Here is a 21,128-nt window from a genome sequence, read left to right on the forward strand (position 1 = left end):
GTTGGCTCCCTAATATTTTAAAAAATCCATTTTACCCCCCTAACCCACGGTCAATGTCTGTTGACCGTGGGAGAAATTGTTTGACCGTGGGAAACACTGTTCCCACGGTCAAACTGCAGCTCCTTTGCAGCCATTTTCAGCCAAAAATTTGGTTGTTTTAGCCTCCAATTTCTATATAAATCAAATCTACACGTTGTATAACACAAAACCCCTCAATCAATTCAACAAAAACAACCAAGAATCAAAACATTTTAAACATTGTTCAAATCGAAACTCTAAAATTTTAAACCTCAAAATCTCAATCAAATCTTAATCATATGTGAAATAACTTGATTCAAACAAGATTACGGGAGATATACTAACCTTCTTTGTCATTTTAGGTTGTCGGAAAGCAAGAAAATCGGCGGAAATTTGGTTGACCGTGGGATGACCGTGGGATGACCGTGGGAAAGTGGGAAATTTTGAATTTGCACAGTGAACTGACCGTGGGAAGTAAGGAAATTTGCTATGTTTATATATGGGGCAGTTTCGTCATTTCACAAAACATGGGCATTTTTGCTTAAACCTGAATATTTTGGGTAATTTTGCTTAGACCCCCTAAATTTTGGCTATTTTTTATAATTTCCCTATATAAAACCATAGATGATTCCCCTTGAAAGCTACGTAATTAGTTATGAACCGCACAATTAGAAAATGTCAACACGGTTGTCCCACAAGCCAATGCTGTAGTCAAATTAAATGAACAGTCATCTCAACAATTTAAATATGCGATAAGGTTTTCAGTCATAAAAACTATATATTATATGTACAAATAAACAGGAAATAAATTGCCGACCAAAAAAAGAGTGTAATCAAGAGGGGCTTATTCTTAGGGAAGTATTATATATATAATTTTTTATATAAATAATAACGTGTAATTAAGTTATTAAATAATTTAAAATTAAAAATAAAATAATAATTAACTATATAACTATTTATTATTATTATTATTATATATATATATTATTTATATACATAATTTAATTATTATTTTATTAATTGCGTAAGTTATGCAAGTGTTTGGTTGTAAGAAAAATGATTGGCGAGGAGGAGCGTAGAAGTTGAGATTCATGTCAATTTACTGGAACTTTGAGCTGCCAGCAAACGAAAGATTACCCACTTGTAGCCCAGCATGACATTTAAGGTCAAAGTCAACTTTTTGGTGCTAACCTTTTTCTAGTATTTTGCACACGTGCCATGTATGCATGTTTACTTTGTAATTATTGAGCTTGCAAATTAAAAAATATATATATATATATAAAAGAATTATACATATAATATGTATTTAAATATATAATTGATATATTATTATATATTTAGATGATTTTAAATTAAAATAAAATACAAATCAATAATAGGATAATACATACTTTGTGTAAATAATTGTATACTTAGAAGTATATACACATAATATTTTTCATACATAAAAATAATACTATGTGTATATACTTTTAAGTATATAATTGAATACATAGATAATATATTATAATATGATTGAGTATTACTTTATTCATAATTCAAAATCCTCTATTCATATTATAATATATTATTTATATATATAATTATATATTCAAAAATATATACATATAATTTTATTTTTTATATATATATATATATATATATATATATATATATATATATATATATAAAAGTAGGGGTAAGGGGGTTGACCCCCATTGGGTTTGAAAAAGTTAAATTATCCCTTTGTGAAAAAATTAAATATTTTAATACTCCATTAGTCTTAAAATATTACTAATTAAATATATTTAAAATATCAAAATAATTCCTAAAATTTCAAAATTCATCATTTCTTAATTAATTTTTATTTTTATTCTATTTTTATCTCTTTATATTATATTTATGGGTTTATCACTGTTCATAAGTTTCTTTAAAGTGCTTTATTTATTGATTATGATTTGCATGTGATGATATATTTCTTAAAAAAAATACCATGGCCACCTAGAGTTACTTCTAGTAAACAGCTTTAAAGTTAAAACACTTTTAATTGACCATAATTTTTTAAAAAAAAAAAGATTGGAGTTTTTATTTATTTGGTAATGGGTAAATTTGCATAAAACAGAATGGAAAAGGTCCAAAAATATGTTGTCAAACTAGTTGGCATCCCCAATTGGACAGGTGACTAGGTATGGGTGATTAGAAATTTAAAAGATTGTGTGCTTTCTCCTTGTGGATTTTTTCTAGTATTAATAATTGATTATCCTTGACAATTATTGCTATAGGCTGCTGTAATCCATCATCATCTTGATATTTGACAAAGATAGCTTTAGATCCATTAATCATCATGTTTTTCCTTTTGTTATTTGCTAATGACCCTAGTTGTTTGAATTTTGTAGCCACTTTCTGCTTTTTTTCCTTTTTTTTTTTTTTTTTTTTAGAATTTCATACTTAACAAAATTAAATGTTTTGTCAAGTGGGTGCACTCATATTTATTTGGTAGGCCAAAAGATTTATTCCCATTGAAGGTTTGTTGAAAAGGCAAAGTTCGATTTGCTAAGTTAAAAAAATTCAAATACTCATTATTCTGTTTAAATTTATTATTAAAGGTAAGGATAAAAATATCATTTAAATAAAAATATTAAAAAACTAAAAATTTATTATATTTTTTTTTCTTAATTTAAAAATCTAACTATTTTTTTTCACTTAAGGTTTAAAAAGTAATAATTTTTCTCTAAGATTTTTTTCACCTCCTCCCTTATTACCATCTTTTTTTTTTACTATTAGCATTCTCTCTCCCTCCTAATCTCTTTTGTTGCCCTCCCCTGCCACCTTCATAGCAATTTCGTTTGAAACGAAAACATTTTGCTTTCGTTAGAAATAAAGACAATTAGAGAAGAAACCAAATAGTAGGAAAAGAGAATGCGGTCAGAGATGGGAAAAAACCTTAAAAGAGAAATTATCACTTTTTAAATTTTGGGTAAAGAGAAATTATTAGATTTTTAAACTAAAGAGGGAAAATATGATAATTTCTTAGTTTTTAAAATATTTTTAACTAAATGACATTTTTACATTTAATTTAAATAGTAAATTTTAACAAATAAATAGAACTTTGGGTATTTTAAACTAAACACCTGAAATCTGTCATTTTAGCAAACCTTGGGAAAAATAGTCTTTGGCCTATTTGGTATTAAAAAATAATTTAATTCTAAGCCTGGGAAGAGGAAGAAAGTGACAAAGAAATGGACAATTTCTAATTCAATATGATAAAATTAATTAATATTGATTGTGTGCATTTTAAACTTATAATTACTCTATTCAACGGTCTTTGTACCCATTAGAGTTTAATCATTTGAATTACCAATTAAATTGTCATTAATTATTAATTAAACCAAAAAAAAAAAAAAACAGGCAGAGAACATTAATTAAAATAATGTTAGTTGAAATTGATAACAACAATGGATAAAAATAAATAAATATTGTCGACATTTGACTGTTAATTTATCTTTCATTAATAATAATTATAAATTATAGCTTATTATAGTGTTGTCATAAATAGACTAACATATGAAACGTTTTCTCATGAATCAGGCTCAGAATATTTGAATTAATCAACCAAAATGCCAGAGAAAGCCATAAACTATCTGCCATATTTTCAACATGTCTGATTTTAATATTTGGTTTAAATAAGAAAATAAAATGCCCGCAGTTGACTGGCATCTGCTTTGAATTGCCCAGTAACCAAGTCTTAGGGATCCTTCATTGAGGCCTTAGCTGGGATGAGAACAAGTAAACCATTTGGCGTTGCAAGTTTCCTCTTATTTTCTAGCAAGATTATCATCAGCATAATTATTGAAATTGAAAAGTAATTTTATTTTTAGAGCTTAGGTTGAATTTGACTCTAAATATTTCTGACAAAATATATCAAAACGACAGAATGTAATCAAGGATTGTGACATATTCCAACACTCATTGCGTATGAAATCAATTATAATGGCAGCCAAAACATCTATTCCAATACATGCACTTGTTTACCGGTTGATGGTTCATGTTTTGGATTTGTTAGGCAATATCCACTAAATTTTTTCCACAAGAGAAACCAGACTTTTGCTTTTGGTTCAGCCAGAAGTTATGGAATAGTATTCTGTCACTTGTCATCTCATGGAATTACAAATGACAATTCACCGTGTAAAACCAAATCTTTGTTCCGTCTTACAAAAAAAAAATTTCTGATAAAAACGAAAATAGGGATGATTAAAATTTTCACACTCAATAATGAGACAAGGACATAGATAAACATATTTCTGACTCATCCCCTCTCTGACTCGTCTCTTCCCTTACATATTGCATATAAACTCTAAGAGCTAATAAGTATTATATTATTTTTTTCTAGGAAGATGAGGTGGGGAAAGTGTGGTGAATTTTCTCCACAAGGATGGAAAGGAAAGTGGGAGAGAAATTTTTCTCTCAAAAAAAAAACGAGGATTAAAGTATTTGACCTCTACTCATCCATTGCCATCTCTACATGGGATGAATTAAAGTGAGAATTTTATTTTAGATGTTAAAAGTTTTAAAATTACACTATTGTACAATAAGGGTAAATTTATTATTTCACAGGTCGAATGGTCATTCTGACATGTAACTAGGCAAGATGGGGCCCCTGGTGCTATGTTTTCAACTAAGAGATATGATATTAGAGCCTAACACATTTAGGCCCGTTAGACTGAAAATTCCTAGCTTGTTCTCAAACAATATGACAACATAATTCAGGTAGTGGTCAAATACAGGAGTAGAAATAACTTAAGAAAACAATTTCAAAGCTCTTTCTAATTCCTATGCTATGCAGTTCAACTTAATCACATTCATTATCTAACACAAACTAAGCTTAAACACATTATCTGATACTACAGTACAACTTACAAACTCCTCCAAATGCAATCATCTCAAGCTCATATCTGGATCATCTTCATCATCAAAATCTGCTTCACTTAATGCCCTGTTTCTCTTTCCATCCCTTACTGCTGAAGCTGTTCTTCCCTTCTTTGGTTTACCCCTACAAAATGGGTTTAAAAATTTATGTACTTTTTTTTTACAGTTTATTGAGAATTCCAACCTAAATTTGTTTCTATTTTCTTCAAAATTAATGTTCAGTTATGAGTTAATGACAGAGGGGTGCACATACTGTCCATTTGAAGGTAAGCCTCCAGCCTTAGATCTACCAGGGCCATAATCAGATCTTGCATCTACAACATCCAGTTGCAGAGAAAATCAGGATCAATAATTTTCCATTACAAGAAATGGTACTTACAAAGTAGTAAATAATGGTTTACCATCGCGTCCAACTCCAAGTTCTTCGGCCTAAACATGATAAACACAAAGTGAAATAACCAGTCTTGTTAAATTTGAATATCTCAACTACATTTTTACATGAGATGCAACCTCCTTATGATAACTTCGCATAACTAATCTAGTAGGAAAAGAAAAATATACGATGTAGCATAAACATTACAAGGCAAATGCCCATTGCTGAAATGGTTAACTAGTAAGCCCCTTTTCTCCGCCATCTGGTAGAGTAAATGGTTCTACATCACGTTCACTTGAAAAAGACATGCAGCAAATACATTGAGTACCATTGGTACTATTGATTAATTCTCTCTAATTAAAAAAAAAAAAAACTTAGATGTCAAAATATTATCGAAAGCAAATTAGTTGGAGTCAGCATGAATAGTAGCTACTTTAGTCAATAAACCCATTAGAGGTCTTGGAATCATACCCCATTCACACAAAAAGTTTTCAGCTTGGGGGTAAACGGAGGCACCTGCTGCCAAATCTACAAGCAACCTAGAGCACAGTTTCTCTCACATAGAATTGAGTTTAAGAGAAGTCAGAATCTGACACAACGACATGCCAGGGTTTGTTTAAGGTATAAACTTCACATCAGAAGAGAATGGACTATCCTGTTCCAAAAGCATTTTTGATTTTGAATATAATCACATTAAGTCATTCTGTTATATATTTATTTGAAATAATATCCATTTAAACCTTAAATTGAAGTTCAACAAAGTTAATTATTTTAAAGTATTTCTTAATTACTATATAAAAAAAAAGTAAATTCTTGCTCCATCTTAATAAATTTGTTGTTGAAATAACCTTTAAGGTGCATCTTCTAAACAATACAAGGACACAGCAGACAATATTTTTTGAAGAAGAAAAAAAGGTAGTTTGCATTTGATTACATTAACCTCAGAACCAAAGGTTTGTGTAGACTCACCTTCACCCAAATCAATCAACTAGTGTGTTGTGCAAGCTAGAATGTTCCTAATACATCAAGCTAATGAGTTACGATTGCTAGATTTAAAGGTAATAATTTTAAAGTGAAATGGAATCGGGATTTATTTCCATACTATCATTATCTAATATCTAGTGCATCTGCTCAGTGTTTGAGTACTCTAAAATTGCCTATGTTGTAAGTTCACATAGGCACAAATTATAAGTTTATGGCATATTATATATCGTATTTTGATTTGATCTTCCAAAAGTAAATCATGCCTTCGTGTGGAGACAGGGGCAGAAAGATGAAAAAAAAGAAAAACAATGGGAATCAGGAGAACTAAACATGTAAATTTAATACATACCGCTGGTGAGGTAACTGAAGACAACGAGAAGATTCTATCTTCTGGCTGCAATTTCCTGGACCTCTTCAAGCTAAGAGGACAATTTAAGATTTGTGAAAGAAAAAAAGATTCAGAAGAAATCTATACAAATTAATATTTGAACAATACAATGCTCTCTAGATAGAATTAATTTCCATCCTAGTAGTTCTACCAAAATTATAGATATTGCCATTTATGTCTATAATGGAAGGGTTCCAAAAATTTGCAATCAAGATCATTGTTTCCTTTAAAATTTTTAATTGGAACTTATGAAAAATATAATTCTTTGTTATTTGCATAAGACAAGTATTTCAACAGCAAGAATCAAAATACTGATCACATCAAGAAATTTTAATGCTGACAAATTATGATATTTGTCATATTAATTTTGATTGTTCTTTCTTTACCCGGACCCCTCCTGGTCCAATGCCGGCAACCTTGCTCCAGGACATTACTGCTTTACAAGTAATAGTGCCTTTGAGTTTGAGTACATCCCCTGGTTGTCCCAAGGATGCTTACATTTACACCAAAATTGATGCAATAAATTTGCAAATATTTTGAATAACAAAGGAAAGTTAAAAAAAAAAAAAAAAAAAGACAACCAGAAAGGAGATGCCAACTAGGTATACCCCTGTATAGATTATCACAAGATCTATTGCAAGTTATGAGTTATTAGCAATTCAACTCTTGATGATAATTTTCTCCTCCACAGTAATCAAACAATAGGTACTGTTCAGTAATTTAAGAAAGTAACAAAAATATGGCTCTAATTTATATATGTGTGTGTGTATTCTAATTTTATCTTCTGGGATCCACATGAGACCTATCAGGCCTGTGGGAGATAAAATGTGTGGTAATCTCTCTCATCCTAAAATCCTCCTCTTCTCTAGCAGAGTGAGTATGATCCTAGGTCACTCATGCAATGACAACTACTTTACCAACTGAACTAGCAGATGCTCACAAAAAAATTTCCATGTTCTATCATGACTCTCAGCTTAGTCCGTACTTCAACTTCTACTGTCAGAGATATGGAACGGCCAAATCTAGAAGCTCAACAACGACATTATATAACTTGCATACAAGCAATCAGTTAAAACTTCAATTTGAAAATAACCAACCATAAAACCTTTCACGATAGACTGAAAGTTTCAAAAGTCAAGCTGTCAGAACATAATTTATTATTTCCAGCATTTTGGAAGTTCCTTTTGCATAAATTTAGGACTGACAAATTAACAAAATTGTTAAAGATGCACTTCAATAGAACCATGAACAGCATGGCATTAAGAAAATAATATTATCGACATGTTTTGCACAGAAAGACAACGAATTCTGTAAATGCATTCTAAGATTAATTAGTACTGTTAGCCATAGACTGAAAATATACAAAGAGGCATTTATATACAAGAGTGAAAATATATACAAGGTATGAATGTTGATTAATTGCTGAAATTATGTTATGATTGATTGCTCTAATTATATTCTGATAGATTGAGGTTATGATAACAAGTACTAGTCACTGAGGAAATCAATCTATAATAAATAGACTTGAAAACCAACATAAGTAAAGTCAACACAAAATAAACTTAAAATCAGATCCAACAAAGAGAAATTACAAATCATCATTCATACCATAATTATCATTGCAACAGAAACAGGTTAAAGAAGAAAACAATTACTTTGCTGTGTTCTTTGAAGAAGAAAGAAACCCTTCAAAACCTTTCAATGCAGTTCCATGTTGGCCGGAATCTTGTAAGTAGCTTGTCTCTAAATCATACACCTATTAACTAATCCACAATCATAATCTCAAAAAACAAAAAAAATAATGTAACACGGAACAAACAGTTACAATCACTCAACATTTTAAAACAATCAAGAAATCGATCCATCAAAAGAAAAAGTCCTCAAATTTCACGTTCTTTTCCTTCGTTTAAACAAAACTTTACCTGTTTTTCAATATTCCGGAGCTCTTCTCGGAACCTCTCTCTCTTACTCATGAGAGCAGCAAGTACGGATGCAGGATTCGAATTTCCTCTTTGCCCTAAAAACATTATGCTTAACAAACAAAATCAGTAAACTCAACACTTCCCCGTTTGGTTCCCCAGAAAATCAATGAAAAGCAAAACAAAAACAGGAAATTTAATAAAATGGAGATACTAGAGTATAATTAATTACACATTTTAAACTCTAAATTTTGCAGTGATTTTCTTTTTCCTGGTAAACGCAAAGGGAAGACATCTGAGTTTTTTAAAAAGTTACCGTTAGAATCCATAGACGCGCGGAATTTGAATTTCGGAGAAAGAGGACTGGAACTTTGCAATTTAAAAACTCAGAAAACAATACTTATAAATTTAAAAAAAAAAAAAAAAATCGGTTGTTAATGGGAGGACTGGGTATGGGTTAGGGCACGGACGAGATGAGAATCGGGTCATTTGGTTTATGGCGTCTTTGGGGAAAAAGTGTAAGGTGAGAAACATTTTAAGCTTTAAGGTATGCACACTTGTCCTTGTTTGATTGGACCAACTTATTCACTATTTATCCATCGGCATCCGACAACTATTAGACCAACACAGTTGTTTCTTGTATCCAAAATTTCCAAAAACCAATTAAAATAAGGTCAATGGACTATTTCCCACCTCTTAAGTTTACTTGCATTCTTGAAATCATATTCATAAAATTTTAAAAATTCAAAATTTTATCTTTAATATAATTATCATTAAAAATTTTTATTAGAGATAAAAATAAAATTGTTATTTTACTAATAATATTAAAAAAATAAAATTTATTATTTCTTCTTTAAGTTTTAAAAATTAACAATTTCACTTCTGTTTAAAATTTTATAACTTTAAAAAATCATATTTTTTCTCTAAATTTTTTTCCATCCCTCTAGCTACTTTCTCCAGTGTCGACGACCTCCCTTCTTTATCGTAAACTATTGAGTGACACATGAGAAACAACTTAGAATAAATCTTTTCGTCAAAAATAAAGAGATGATCTCTCTAGATCTCTTCATCTCTGATGAAGAGATTCTTTTCAGGTTATTTTTTATGTATCAACCAACAGTTTAGGGTAAAGAAGAGAGATCATCAACATTGAAGATAGTGGTGAAAAGAAAGAAGAAAAAAAATTCTAAGTTTTGGGTGAGGGAAGGGAATGTTATTTTACAAAATTAGGAAAAATAACAAATTTACTATTTCTAGTAGAAAATTTTAACCTTAATTTGTCAATAATCGAGATTTTAAATTTTTTAAACCCCACAAATATAACTTTAAAAACATAACTAAACTTGGGTGAAAAATAGTCCTTTCTGGCCTTGAAAAAATTTATTTTTAACAAGAGTAAATGAGATTAACCAATTATTTATGAATTATGTCAATATAGTCCATCGAGCGATTGGGCGTGTTACAAATAGAAAATTGCCTCTTGTAGGTGTCTTGCGTATCACCTGGCTCCCCTTTTTCATGAACAATGTTGGGCCTATTAGGTTTTTCATGTCTAATGACAAAAAAATTTACTTATTCATGACAAAATACATTATTTCACTTAACAAATTAATTAATTAATTAATTGTTTTAAAAAAGCCCCTTTCATCCTCTAACAATTAATTTAAACTAAAACAAATATTGGTATACTAATTAAAATTCAAAAATTTATCTCATCACATTAAAACTTTCAACCAACAAGTATCTCTATTTTCACAATAAGAATGATAGACATCTTAAATAAATCAGTAATTATCAAATCCTCATTATATAGATGGATAATTTCGATACAACTTTTTTTTTATTGTATCTATAGAATTCATAGAGTTGGATAATGACGTTAACCACGTTAAAAATAAGTTATTTTAATTAATTTTTTCAAATTATATATAAATTTTTTATGACATCATGATCAAAAGATTTATAAGTTGTCAATCAGTTCACCCACTTGACATGCACTTGAATCATCATGTTGGAGATTGATATTCTTGTTAATGAAGCATTTACAGATCCATGAATATGTTATACAACTTGCATTATCACTTGTAATATAAGCCATAGCCACTGTCTGCCAATAAACCTTATCAAAGCAGCCACGTGAAGTTCCCATATTATATACATACATATATCAGAGATTCATTATACTGCAACACATCCTTCGGAAACCTGCAGACCTGGTGACATGACATCACGTCTCATTGAAGGATAGGTTTTTATCCACATCACTTTTCCGTCTCCAAAAATTTTGCTTTCATCCACATCCCTGGAGAGGAAATTGACAGGTCTTTTCTACTTTCAATCAATGATATTAGCTACTCTGCTTAGCCCAAAGTAGCCATCTTTATCTTTATTGATTTGATGTCTCCAAATTTCTCAAATAATGTGCTCTTCAAGCAAGGGCAAACATTATCTACATCCACAAATTCACAGGAGTATAGCTGTTGTTGATGTAAGGATGGTTCGGACGGTGAAAAAATAATAATTATATATATATAAAAATATAAATTTAAGTTTTTTTTTTTATGATATATAAAGTTTGTATTTTTACTTTTCTTGTTCTTACTTATTTTTATGTTACAGTAAATTTATGCTCACGAATTGTTTACTATGATGCTTAAAAAAAGTTGTTTTTTTCACCTTTGCGGTTACTTCAGAATGATTTTATCTGATGGGCATATGGATTCAGCCCCTTTCTCATACAACAGAGGGAGTTAATTGACATCTTCTAACTGTTTGACAAAATGCCCCACACCCACTCCAACGATGTTTTCTTGAAATTGCTGCTTTTCTTTTGGATTTTGAAACTTGGCCACAGGACATGTAAATACAAATCGATAGTTATAAGCTTTGAAAAATCTGAACACTTAGATTAATTTTTATTAAAGTTTTCTTTTTTGTTAATTCTGATGACAAAATTATCTTTTATTATTAAATTCTTAATCCTATTAAATTTATATAATTTCAGTTTTTAATTTAAAAAATTAATAATTTTTTAAAATTAAACTTTAAAAAATTACATCTTTTTTTAAAGTTTCTTTTTTCTTCTTCTCTATCTCCAATAATTGAAATTTGATTGTATTTCTTTGTCTCCTATCATCGATTCATTTCCGTTTACGGCTAATCAAGAGAAAAAAGTATCAACAATAAGAGACAAAGAGACATGGTTGAATTCTAATCGTTGAAGATGAAAAAGAAGAAAAGAGAAATCCAAAAAAAATTTGATTTTTTGAAATTTATCTTAAAAAGAATTATTAATTTTTTAAACTAAAGAAAGAAAAAAATATAAATTTAATAAGATTTAAAATTTAATAATAAAATAATGATTTTATTTTTATTTCTAATAAAAAAACATGTTTATAAACATTTAAAAATTTCAAATTTTATTAATATATATTTATATTTACATTAAATCTTGGATGACAAATGCTTTTTGGCCTTTCAAACTTTTCTATTCGCTCTTATTGCGGCGTCCTGGTCCCTCCCACATTAGGTGACCACCGGCTTATCTTCTTTAACAATAAAAACACCCCTCCATTATGGTCTCTTATAATGATAAAAATATTAAAATATAATAAGATGAAAATAAAAAATATGTAAATTTGGTAGGCTTACACGATGAGGCTGCTTTTATTATTTTTATGTTTGGATTGGGTCAAACGAAAACATCCAGCCTATCTTCCGAAATCAGGAAAGTCTCTTTCTTTATCGTTGGCTTTGCCTCCTCTCCACTCAGCTTCTGCTCTCTTCCATTATCATGGCAGGCTCAGCCAATGATCGTCTTGCTTTTGGAAAGATGGGTTATGGGTAAATTTCAAATTTTTGCTGTATTTTTGAGTTCTGTTTCTCGTTTAATGATTTTATTTTAATTTTATTTATTTATCTTTTTTTGTTTTTATTAGATGTAAGCATTATAGGAGGAGATGCAGGATTCGAGCTCCCTGTTGCAATGAGATCTTTGATTGTCGTCATTGTCACAACGAGGCTGCGGTATTTTTTTATTTATCTCTTTGTGCTTTGCTTAGCTCAAAAAAATTATCTGGTTTGATCTGGGTTTTTGATTCACTTTAGCTTCTCGATCAATATATTCTTATCTGTGCTTGTTTATTTACCATGAATATTGATAAAGTTGCCTTATTCTGTCCTGGGATTAGTTTTTCTTTGTGCACTTATCTCTACTTTCTTGATTTGCCCGAAAATATTGGTAAATGAGCCTTATTTTTTATATAGGTATTAATTTTTGCTTGTTTTCTCATTGTTTGGATCATTAGAGCATGCTGAAAAGCCCCTATGATCGGCACGAAATTGTACGGCAGGATGTTAAGCAAGTATGCTATCTTTGCCTTTTTATTAATATTTTGATTAATATTTTTTTGTTTGTACTTGAATTCACAATGACAAGAAGCTTGTATGATTTGGGTTACAGGTTGTTTGTTCTGTCTGTGATACGGAGCAGCCGGTATGTGTGTGTTCCTTGATTTCAGACATAAGGTTTCAATTCTGATGGTTTTTTTTTTTCCCTCAAAAATTAAATTGACTTTATTTGTATTGCAGGTTGTTCAAGTTTGTACGAACTGTGGCGTCAATATGGGCGAATATTTCTGTGAAACTTGCAAGTTCTATGATGATAATGTAATCATACTCTCTAAGATTTATCTAAAAAAACTGGAAAACAAAAATATGCAAGCTTTAGGGAAAATTTGCTGATTTGGCTTTGTTGATTCAGGCTTTTATTTTGGGATGAAATAGATTAAGATTTTAAATGTGATTCATGATCCCAGTTTGCTATTAGAACATTTTTTACTCTAGTAATGTCAACTTCTGTTTATAAACATTGCAGACTGACAAAGGGCAGTTTCATTGTGATGACTGTGGAATCTGCAGGTCAGGAAAAGTTTAATCAGTGGCTTCTGTTTTTTGGGCCATTATTATTATGGTCTAACTTAAAATTTTTGTACAGGGTGGGTGGTCGTGAGAATTTCTTTCACTGCAAGAAATGTGGTATGCATTTCTAACCATCCTGGTGATAAATTTTAAAACTAGAACTATTTGAAGAGTAAAAAATCCTATGTGGTTATAAAATTTTTTATTATAATATGTCAAAGTGCTATATCATTAAGGGCTCCATGCAGTAGTTAGTCTCTTTCCCACTAATAAAAGAAGGGCAAAAGACTTATTACTAATAATATTAATAAATATATAATTTTATCTCGTTTTTCTTCCCAGGTTTTGAAAACTAATATTTCACTTCAAGTTTTAACTTTAAAAAGTGACTTTCTCCCCCCACATCCCTAGAGTTTTATTCTCTCCAGTGACGACCACCATCTCCTTTCTCTCTCTCTGCCATCCCTTCTCTCTTTGAATCAAAGACCGTCGAATCAGCTCTCCAAATCTGTAGCGTTTCTATCGAATTAGTTGCAGTCTATCGCCTTTTGTCATCGGCTCTTCGTTGATTTTAGACGTGGCTGTCAATTCCAGCCAACGGAGTTGAATCAACAACCTCCTCGATTCTTCAATTTGTCTGGACGAAGATGAATAGATGAAGACTCATCTTCTTTGACAAAGATGAGTTCGGAAGAAGGAAGAGAGATAGCCGGAGGGTGTCGATTGCTGGAGAGGGAGAAGTTTTGCCGAAAAATCGAAACCCTAAGGGAAAAGTGAATTTTTCAAAATTTAATCTTAGGGAGAAATTATTAGTTTTCCAAACCAAGGGGGAAAAATGATATAAATGGCATTTTGTTATGTGATTTCTTTTCGTTACTTTCTGGTTTTTGATTTTTCCTTGACTGGGGTAAATATATAATTTGTCTTATTGTTGAGTTCATTTGTTCATTTTCAGCCTTTGTATTCATGCTTATTAATGATATTTTTACATGTTCAGGGTCTTGCTATGCTATAGATTTGCGGGATAATCATTTGTGTGTAGAAAATTCCATGAGGCACCATTGCCCCATATGTTTTGAGGTTAGCGTTGTAATTACTTTGTCTACATCAAGGAGCTGAAAAAATCGCAATACGCTGAACCTGTCATTTTCTTTTCCTGTAGTACCTTTTTGACTCCCTGAAAGATACGATTGTCATGAAATGCGGGCACACAATGCATTTTGAATGCTACCAAGAAATGATAAAGCGTGATAAGTAATTGACAAAAATTCTTCATATGATACTCATTTCACTTTTTCACAAATCAAAGCATTAGTATATAGTTCCTAACTTGAATATGTATCATCGACAGATACTGTTGTCCTATATGCTCAAAGTCAGTAATTGATATGTCTAGAATCTGGAAGAGAATAGACGAGGAGGTAGGTTTCTTCAATTTGTGCTCAATCAATGATTTAAAATCTTTACATAGAAGTATTGAATCTTTAAAACTTCAAGATGATTAATTGCATTGTTCAGCAAGCTTTGTTGTAATTCCCTTATCCTTTACTGCTTCTACTTTTAGACTAATTTGTCAAAGTTAATTTGTTTTCAGATACAAGCAACTGTAATGCCTGAGGACTACCGATACAAAAAGGTAAATTCTTGTTTACAGATCTGTCATCCAGGTCTTACTCTTCCAGTCCCTTCACAGCTTTCCTCTGTAGAATTTCCAGTGCTTCAATTTAGAGGTCCTCATGTCAGTATATAGCAGCCTCGACATAAACTTTTTTATTTTAATGATGATTTCCTAAGACTAAATGAGAATGTGGCTATCATTTGGGGATGTTCATGGCACTGAGAAAAAGTAGTTTTGTGGTAAAGGATGATATTAATCTTAATATAAAGTAAAAACAGAAGAGTTCTAGATATAAGGACCTTAATACAAGAATTTGCCTTCATAGTGTTGTGTCAATATGGTAGGCTGTTTCTTTCTGAATAGTAATTTTCCAATTTTATGGACTATCTGCATTTTTTACCACAGCACAGTTCTTACTATTATTAAGCGCAATCCTTTATAAGATATCTAAGAAGTAGGATTTGCAGGTTTGGATCCTATGCAATGACTGTAATGACACAACTGAAGTTTACTTCCACATAATTGGCCAGAAATGTAGTCATTGTGAATCATACAATACCCGCACAATTGCTCCTCCTGTTCTGCCTCAGTGACGAGATTATGTTCTACCAATACATCCAGCCATTTAAGCGATTGAAAGCTTGCACCCTGAGCATTAAACAACAGGGTGGTTTTTATTACATGGTCAATCACTTTCAGTTATATTCCTTCATATATGTATGATAACATACTATCGTTTCAAAGGATTTCAGCATTTGTTGTGTGCACCAGAAGACTCTTCTGAGGTCATTCTTCCTCCAATTTATGGAGTTAAACCCTGCGAACGGGTCCATGAGTTGATGTAAGGGGACCTAGTTCTTGTGTCATCGACAACCAACAGTTGTCTCAACTGGTCATTTTATCATCCACTGTATTGTACTTGATATTTGCCTCAGATTTACATTCCAACATATAATATATAATGTTTATGTCAATGCTATGATACAAAATAGATTTCTGGTGGAAATTACTGAGAAGATTGATACAATAAGAGCTCCCATTTCTGTTGCCTCGTTGAAGATAAGCAGCTGCCTGCAAAAGTTTGTGAATATTCTTTTGATTTGAGTTTTCTGGAGCCATTAAAGATCTTGAATTAGAATATTAAGGTTTCAATTTCACAATAAGTTCGTTTGTTTTTGGGAAATGATTTTGTTCCCCATTCGGAAGATTATCAATATACCCCATAGAGGGGTAAAGTTGTAAATGAGAAAGATAATCCAGCACTTTTTCAATCTTCTCCGTTTGCGAGCAAGCTTAACCCAAAGAAAAGTTTCAACGTCAAATTTCCCAAAATGCCATAAGCAACTTCTTTTTTCTCATCTACATAAATTATATTAAATAAAGTGAAATTATGTATGTCTATTTTTTATACGTAATTTTAATATATAAATAATATATTATTAGATGATTATATATTATTTTATTTTTAATTTAAAATAATTTAATTATATAATAATATAATATTTATATACCCAATTCATATATCAAAAACGATGATGGCTATTAAGCGTTATTATTATAAAAAATATCTTTGATCTGAAGTCACATCCTCCACCTTCGCAGGTACTATTTAATTTCTTTTTTGGGCTTATAATGTCATTTATTATGTAATTCGGCTTTTCAATCTGAGAATAGGCCCATTAGTTTGCAACCGCAGGTCCACAAAATACCTGTGGACCGCTGCTGCACACAACCACGCACTATCACTCGTCCTCCTAAAACCCTGACATTGAGAAACCTCACAGCACCTCAACTTAACTCAAGCTCTGCCGAGTGCACTTTACGTCAGCTGAGTTTAAACTTAGGCGATTCGTACGTCATGCAAGTGCTCTCCAACGTGCGTCGACTCAGTAGAGTCTTGAAACCTTCGAGTCTCCTAAGCTCTCCCGAGATACAAATCTTCATTTCATCTAATTGTTGTCACCAACAGTGGCTTCACCGCAATAATTTCTCTTCTTATCCTTCCTGCTTCTCAGGTATTTGCGTCTCATTTGCTTTTAATTTTTGCTTGATAGTTATTAAAGCTAGAGTAAACTTTTGAATCTATTTGGATGCAGTGTTTTCTTTTTGTTCATGTTTTTTTTGATTGCCTAGAAACCTTAAGAATTGGATTGATTTCCGAATGAAAATTTTTTCCCGGAATTTTTTTTATTAATAGTCTCTTTGGTTGCGACTTAAAGATACTAAATTTTGCAGGGATGATTCAAGGAAATCATTTGGAAACATCAACGGACTCACTGCATTCAATGTTGACATCACGGGCTTACTTTTCAACGGAGACAAAAAGCATTGAGTGCAATCCCTCAGGTTCTTATAAAAGTTTGGAAATGTGTTTGTGATTGTCCTTGGAGATTGTTTTGTGATGTTATATATGCTTTGTATTGATGAATACAGAGACTGTGAAGGAGCTATATGATAAGATGCTGGAATCTGTGAAGGTTAAAAGTTCAATGTCCCCAAACGCTTGGTTGTGGTCATTGATTGAAAACTGTAAAAACGGTGATGATATCAAGCTTCTATTTGACATTTTGGAGAACCTCCGCAGATTTGTTAGTTCCTGAGTTCATGATTTTTTTTTTTCTAGTTTGAATTTATCATTCTTTTGTAATGTACTTTTAGTCAGTTGTGCTGGAGCTGTTTATATACTTGGGTTTCTTTGCAGAGACTGTCGAATCTTCGCATTCATTCTAATTTTAATTGCAATCTTTGCCGGGAAGTTGCTAAGGCATGTGTTCGTGTAGGAGCCATTGATTTTGGTATGCTTTGGGAATGTGTGTATGATCATTTTGCCTGAATTTGATGTGAATTAATATCCATTGTGCTGACAGTTTCTTTCAACCAGAATATTTTTTGCCTGTTCGTTTCATCTAATTTCTGATAGAGTTATATTTTTTAATTCTAGTTCAAATTTGATGGTTGGAACTTTTGACTTGCAAACGTACTTAAATATATTATAAAAACTTTTGTCGTCTTCAATATGTTAATGACATTAGATTTGCTTTTTTATTCTCTTTTCTTTTTTTTTTCCCCAGGAAAGAAGGCTTTGTGGAAGAATAACGTGTATGGATTGAGTCCTAGTGTTGCATCTGCCCATCATTTGCTGGTATTAATGACATTCAATTCATCGTTGGGTTCAAATTCTTTTGACACTGCAATTTTGCATATTTAATTGTCTGTGGTGATTTAACTGCAGTCATTTGCTAAAGATCACAAGGATGCTAAACTCATGGTGGACGTAATGAAACTTTTGAAACGCAATGGTTTACCATTACAACCTGGAACAGCAGACATTGTTTTCAGGTTTGTTAGATATATTTTATCGCACTTTTTTGATTGAGGAAATTCTGTCAAAGTCACACTCAGGTTTCTACAATCCTGAAGTCCAAAAGAAATTCTCTGTCAAATTTAAACTTAAATGTTGATCTCTGTCCAATTTTTCAGCCTAGCAATCTGGAATGCCTTCAAAGTTTACATCTTTGGGTTGTTATCTGGGTATATGCAGTTGATTCTTTTGCTATTTGAGTAAACCATCAATATCTGCCTTTCGTGTGCCTTTAATCTTGTTGGATGTGAATCCTCTTGAATAGTTGATTCTTAATTTTGTCTCCATTGTCATCATGTATATAACTTGTGGGTTGCAGAATTATTTGATTACTGCTTGACTTTCATGTCTGCTAAATTTTTAATCCTATCTATAATCACATATTTTTTATTGAACACTTGCAGAATTTGCTACGACACTAATGATTGGGACTTGATCTCCAAGTATTCCCAAAAATTTATCAAGGCTGGGGTAAAGCTGCGGCAAACCACATTCAACACTTGGATGGAATTTGCTGCCAAAAGAGGTGTGAACAAGCTCTTAATGCTTTTATTTTGTATTACTTCAAAGTTCAAATTTGTGTTCATGTAATGTGTCTAGTAGACCAGCTCTTTATGAGGTTGCAATATTGGTATTTGAGGTTGGATTTTGGAAGCAGGAGAGGTAGGGAATATGTCCAGGGTGTGTTGGGGTTTTTTAACCAGTCTGTGAAAATGTTACTGAAGTTTCTCGACCTAAATGGTTTTCTGTTTTCTGTATCTTGCTACACTTGTTTTATTTTATGATCTTGGCACCCTTTGTTGACAAGTGGTTTTGAGGGTAATACTCATTCCTTGTCTATCAGCCATTTGGGCCATGATGGATAATTGCTATTCAAACGTCTCTTTCATCTGATCATTCAGGGACTTAGAAACTTTTTGTTTTATGTCACTTGGTTAAACATGGTCTATGTTTCTTCCTCAAGTGAGAATTTACATCTTAGAGTTCCTCTGGCTCAAACAGATGTTTTCGCTTATGCCTTAGGATTAATTCCTTATTTCTAAAGAATTTCACGTTTCTGGCACCTAGGAGACACTGAGGCACTGTGGAATATCGAGAAGCTGAGATCTGAGTCCATAAAGCAGCATACTCTTGCGACTGGGTTTTCATGCGCTAAGGTAATAAATTATGGTTATTTATTAGAGTGTTTCTGCATGAGAATTCTTTTGATATGTAAAGCATACTGTTGTAACACCGTGACATTTTTGGCTGGCTTTTTGCCTGGTCAAGTATGTTTTGATTACAGTTCAGTGCTTAACTGTGTTATATCTAATTATTATTTTTGCAGGGTCTTTTACTAGAAGGGAAGCCCGAGGAAGCTGCTGCTATTATTCAACTTCTTAACCAGGTAAACAAGGTGCCTTTTGCTGTCAAAAAAATATTTTTTTAATGTTTAATTTTTGTGGGCTGCATTAGACCAGCCCATGCACCTTCCTATGATGCCCGACACAACCCACTGTGTTTGTAGGTTGTGCCAAGGCTGGACCATGCCCAAAAAAAGTGAGCCATGCCGACTCATCGCCAACTCTAGCTATAGGAGAACAAAATTTACAAATAACATTCCCTCCAAAAATATAAAGGAAAACGTATCTTTAAAATATTTTAAAAGGAGATAGTCAGATTTTCTATTTTAAGGCTATCCTTACTCAACTACTTGATGGGTGTATCTGCAGAGGAAATTTCCAAATTCTTCAATTTGTTTATTATTATTGCATTCAAGGTGCTAAACAATTCATCTTTTAACATCCTTATTATCCTAAGGACAAATTCCATAAAGTTCTGACCATCTATGAAGCATTGTGGATCATATGAAGGGAAATTTTCTTTCTTGTGTTTTATTATAGTATTTGGTACTTCTGTTATATTATTATGATTAGTATTTTGTTGTTGCATTGAGTCATTATATAAATTTCATTGTTTGCCTGCCAGACTTTATCTGATGCGAAGAAGTCAAGTATTATGGATGAACTTCATAAGCTGATAAATGAGTGGCCTTTGGACGTTTTAAAGCATCAAAAAGAGGAGGGAAAGAAGGTTTGTTGTGAATATTATATTTATGCTACTACATATATCAGTAGTGTGTATATTGCTCGGAGCCAAGCTTACACTATTTTTTTTCCTGTTCAATTCTATCGAGCAGGCATTGGCTACTGCCTTCAAATCTGATATACCTGCCATGGTTACCGCTCTTTCAAATAGGGGCTTAGAGGTGAGTGTAAATTTAGAACACTTGACTAGTCTATGAAAGTGAAGTGCGTAATGGCCAGAGAAAGGGCTCTTCAATAATTGCACCCTTTACAAATGACACTTATAAACTCCCCAATTACTTGCTGACTCCTCCACAAAGATTTCGTTTACTCTTTCCTTCCTGGATGTAATTCATTAGAATCATCCAACTTAGACACAGCTTTTGTTCGGTTACAAGGTAATTAATTCTTAGAATATTTATGGAGTCGAATCTAGTTTCACTTTGAATGATTTTGTGTGACATTCATTTCATATCAATCTTTGGGGTGGCTTTTTGACTTTGGACTTCCCCCTTGGATAATCTTATAAATGATAAGAGTTGACGGTGATTGCTCCATCATATAGCTGTCTCTTTG

At 31.7% G+C, this 21,128-nt stretch overlaps 3 protein-coding genes across 4 annotated transcripts; 2 read left to right on the forward strand and 1 right to left on the reverse strand.

The window, feature by feature from the left end:
* Positions 1–4,682: 4,682 nt before the first annotated feature.
* On the reverse strand, positions 4,683–9,100 carry LOC123220063 (chromatin modification-related protein MEAF6). 2 transcript variants are annotated; one of them, XM_044642060.1, is made up of 7 exons: positions 8,904–9,100; positions 8,591–8,700; positions 8,324–8,424; positions 6,630–6,699; positions 5,325–5,352; positions 5,177–5,237; positions 4,683–5,047 (listed from the first exon to the last, which is right to left on the reverse strand). In XM_044642060.1, the coding sequence occupies exons 1-7, from the start codon at positions 8,914–8,916 to the stop codon at positions 4,933–4,935; spliced, it is 498 nt and encodes a 165-aa protein (XP_044497995.1). In that variant the 5' UTR covers positions 8,917–9,100; the 3' UTR covers positions 4,683–4,932. The 2 variants fall into 2 exon arrangements, with proteins under 2 accessions (XP_044497995.1, XP_044497996.1); XM_044642061.1 differs by having other exon boundaries at positions 8,591–8,685; positions 8,904–9,099.
* A 3,154-nt stretch (positions 9,101–12,254) lies between these two features.
* On the forward strand, positions 12,255–16,099 carry LOC123221707 (E3 ubiquitin-protein ligase MIEL1). The gene is made up of 12 exons (XM_044644604.1): positions 12,255–12,430; positions 12,526–12,613; positions 12,895–12,951; positions 13,050–13,082; positions 13,178–13,255; positions 13,464–13,507; positions 13,584–13,624; positions 14,505–14,587; positions 14,670–14,761; positions 14,859–14,928; positions 15,102–15,143; positions 15,593–16,099. Exons 1-12 carry the CDS (start codon positions 12,381–12,383, stop codon positions 15,716–15,718), a joined length of 804 nt encoding a protein of 267 aa, XP_044500539.1. The 5' UTR covers positions 12,255–12,380; the 3' UTR covers positions 15,719–16,099.
* A 749-nt stretch (positions 16,100–16,848) lies between these two features.
* LOC123220267 lies at positions 16,849–21,112 on the forward strand. The gene is made up of 11 exons (XM_044642370.1): positions 16,849–17,140; positions 17,361–17,471; positions 17,559–17,713; positions 17,827–17,920; positions 18,197–18,267; positions 18,358–18,464; positions 18,891–19,012; positions 19,555–19,643; positions 19,814–19,873; positions 20,455–20,559; positions 20,666–21,112. Exons 1-11 carry the CDS (start codon positions 16,984–16,986, stop codon positions 20,768–20,770), a joined length of 1,176 nt encoding a protein of 391 aa, XP_044498305.1. The 5' UTR covers positions 16,849–16,983; the 3' UTR covers positions 20,771–21,112.
* The last annotated feature ends 16 nt before the right edge of the window (positions 21,113–21,128 follow it).

Source organism: Mangifera indica, chromosome 7 (genome assembly GCF_011075055.1).
Source record: "Mangifera indica cultivar Alphonso chromosome 7, CATAS_Mindica_2.1, whole genome shotgun sequence".
Taxonomy (NCBI): Eukaryota; Viridiplantae; Streptophyta; class Magnoliopsida; order Sapindales; family Anacardiaceae; genus Mangifera; species Mangifera indica.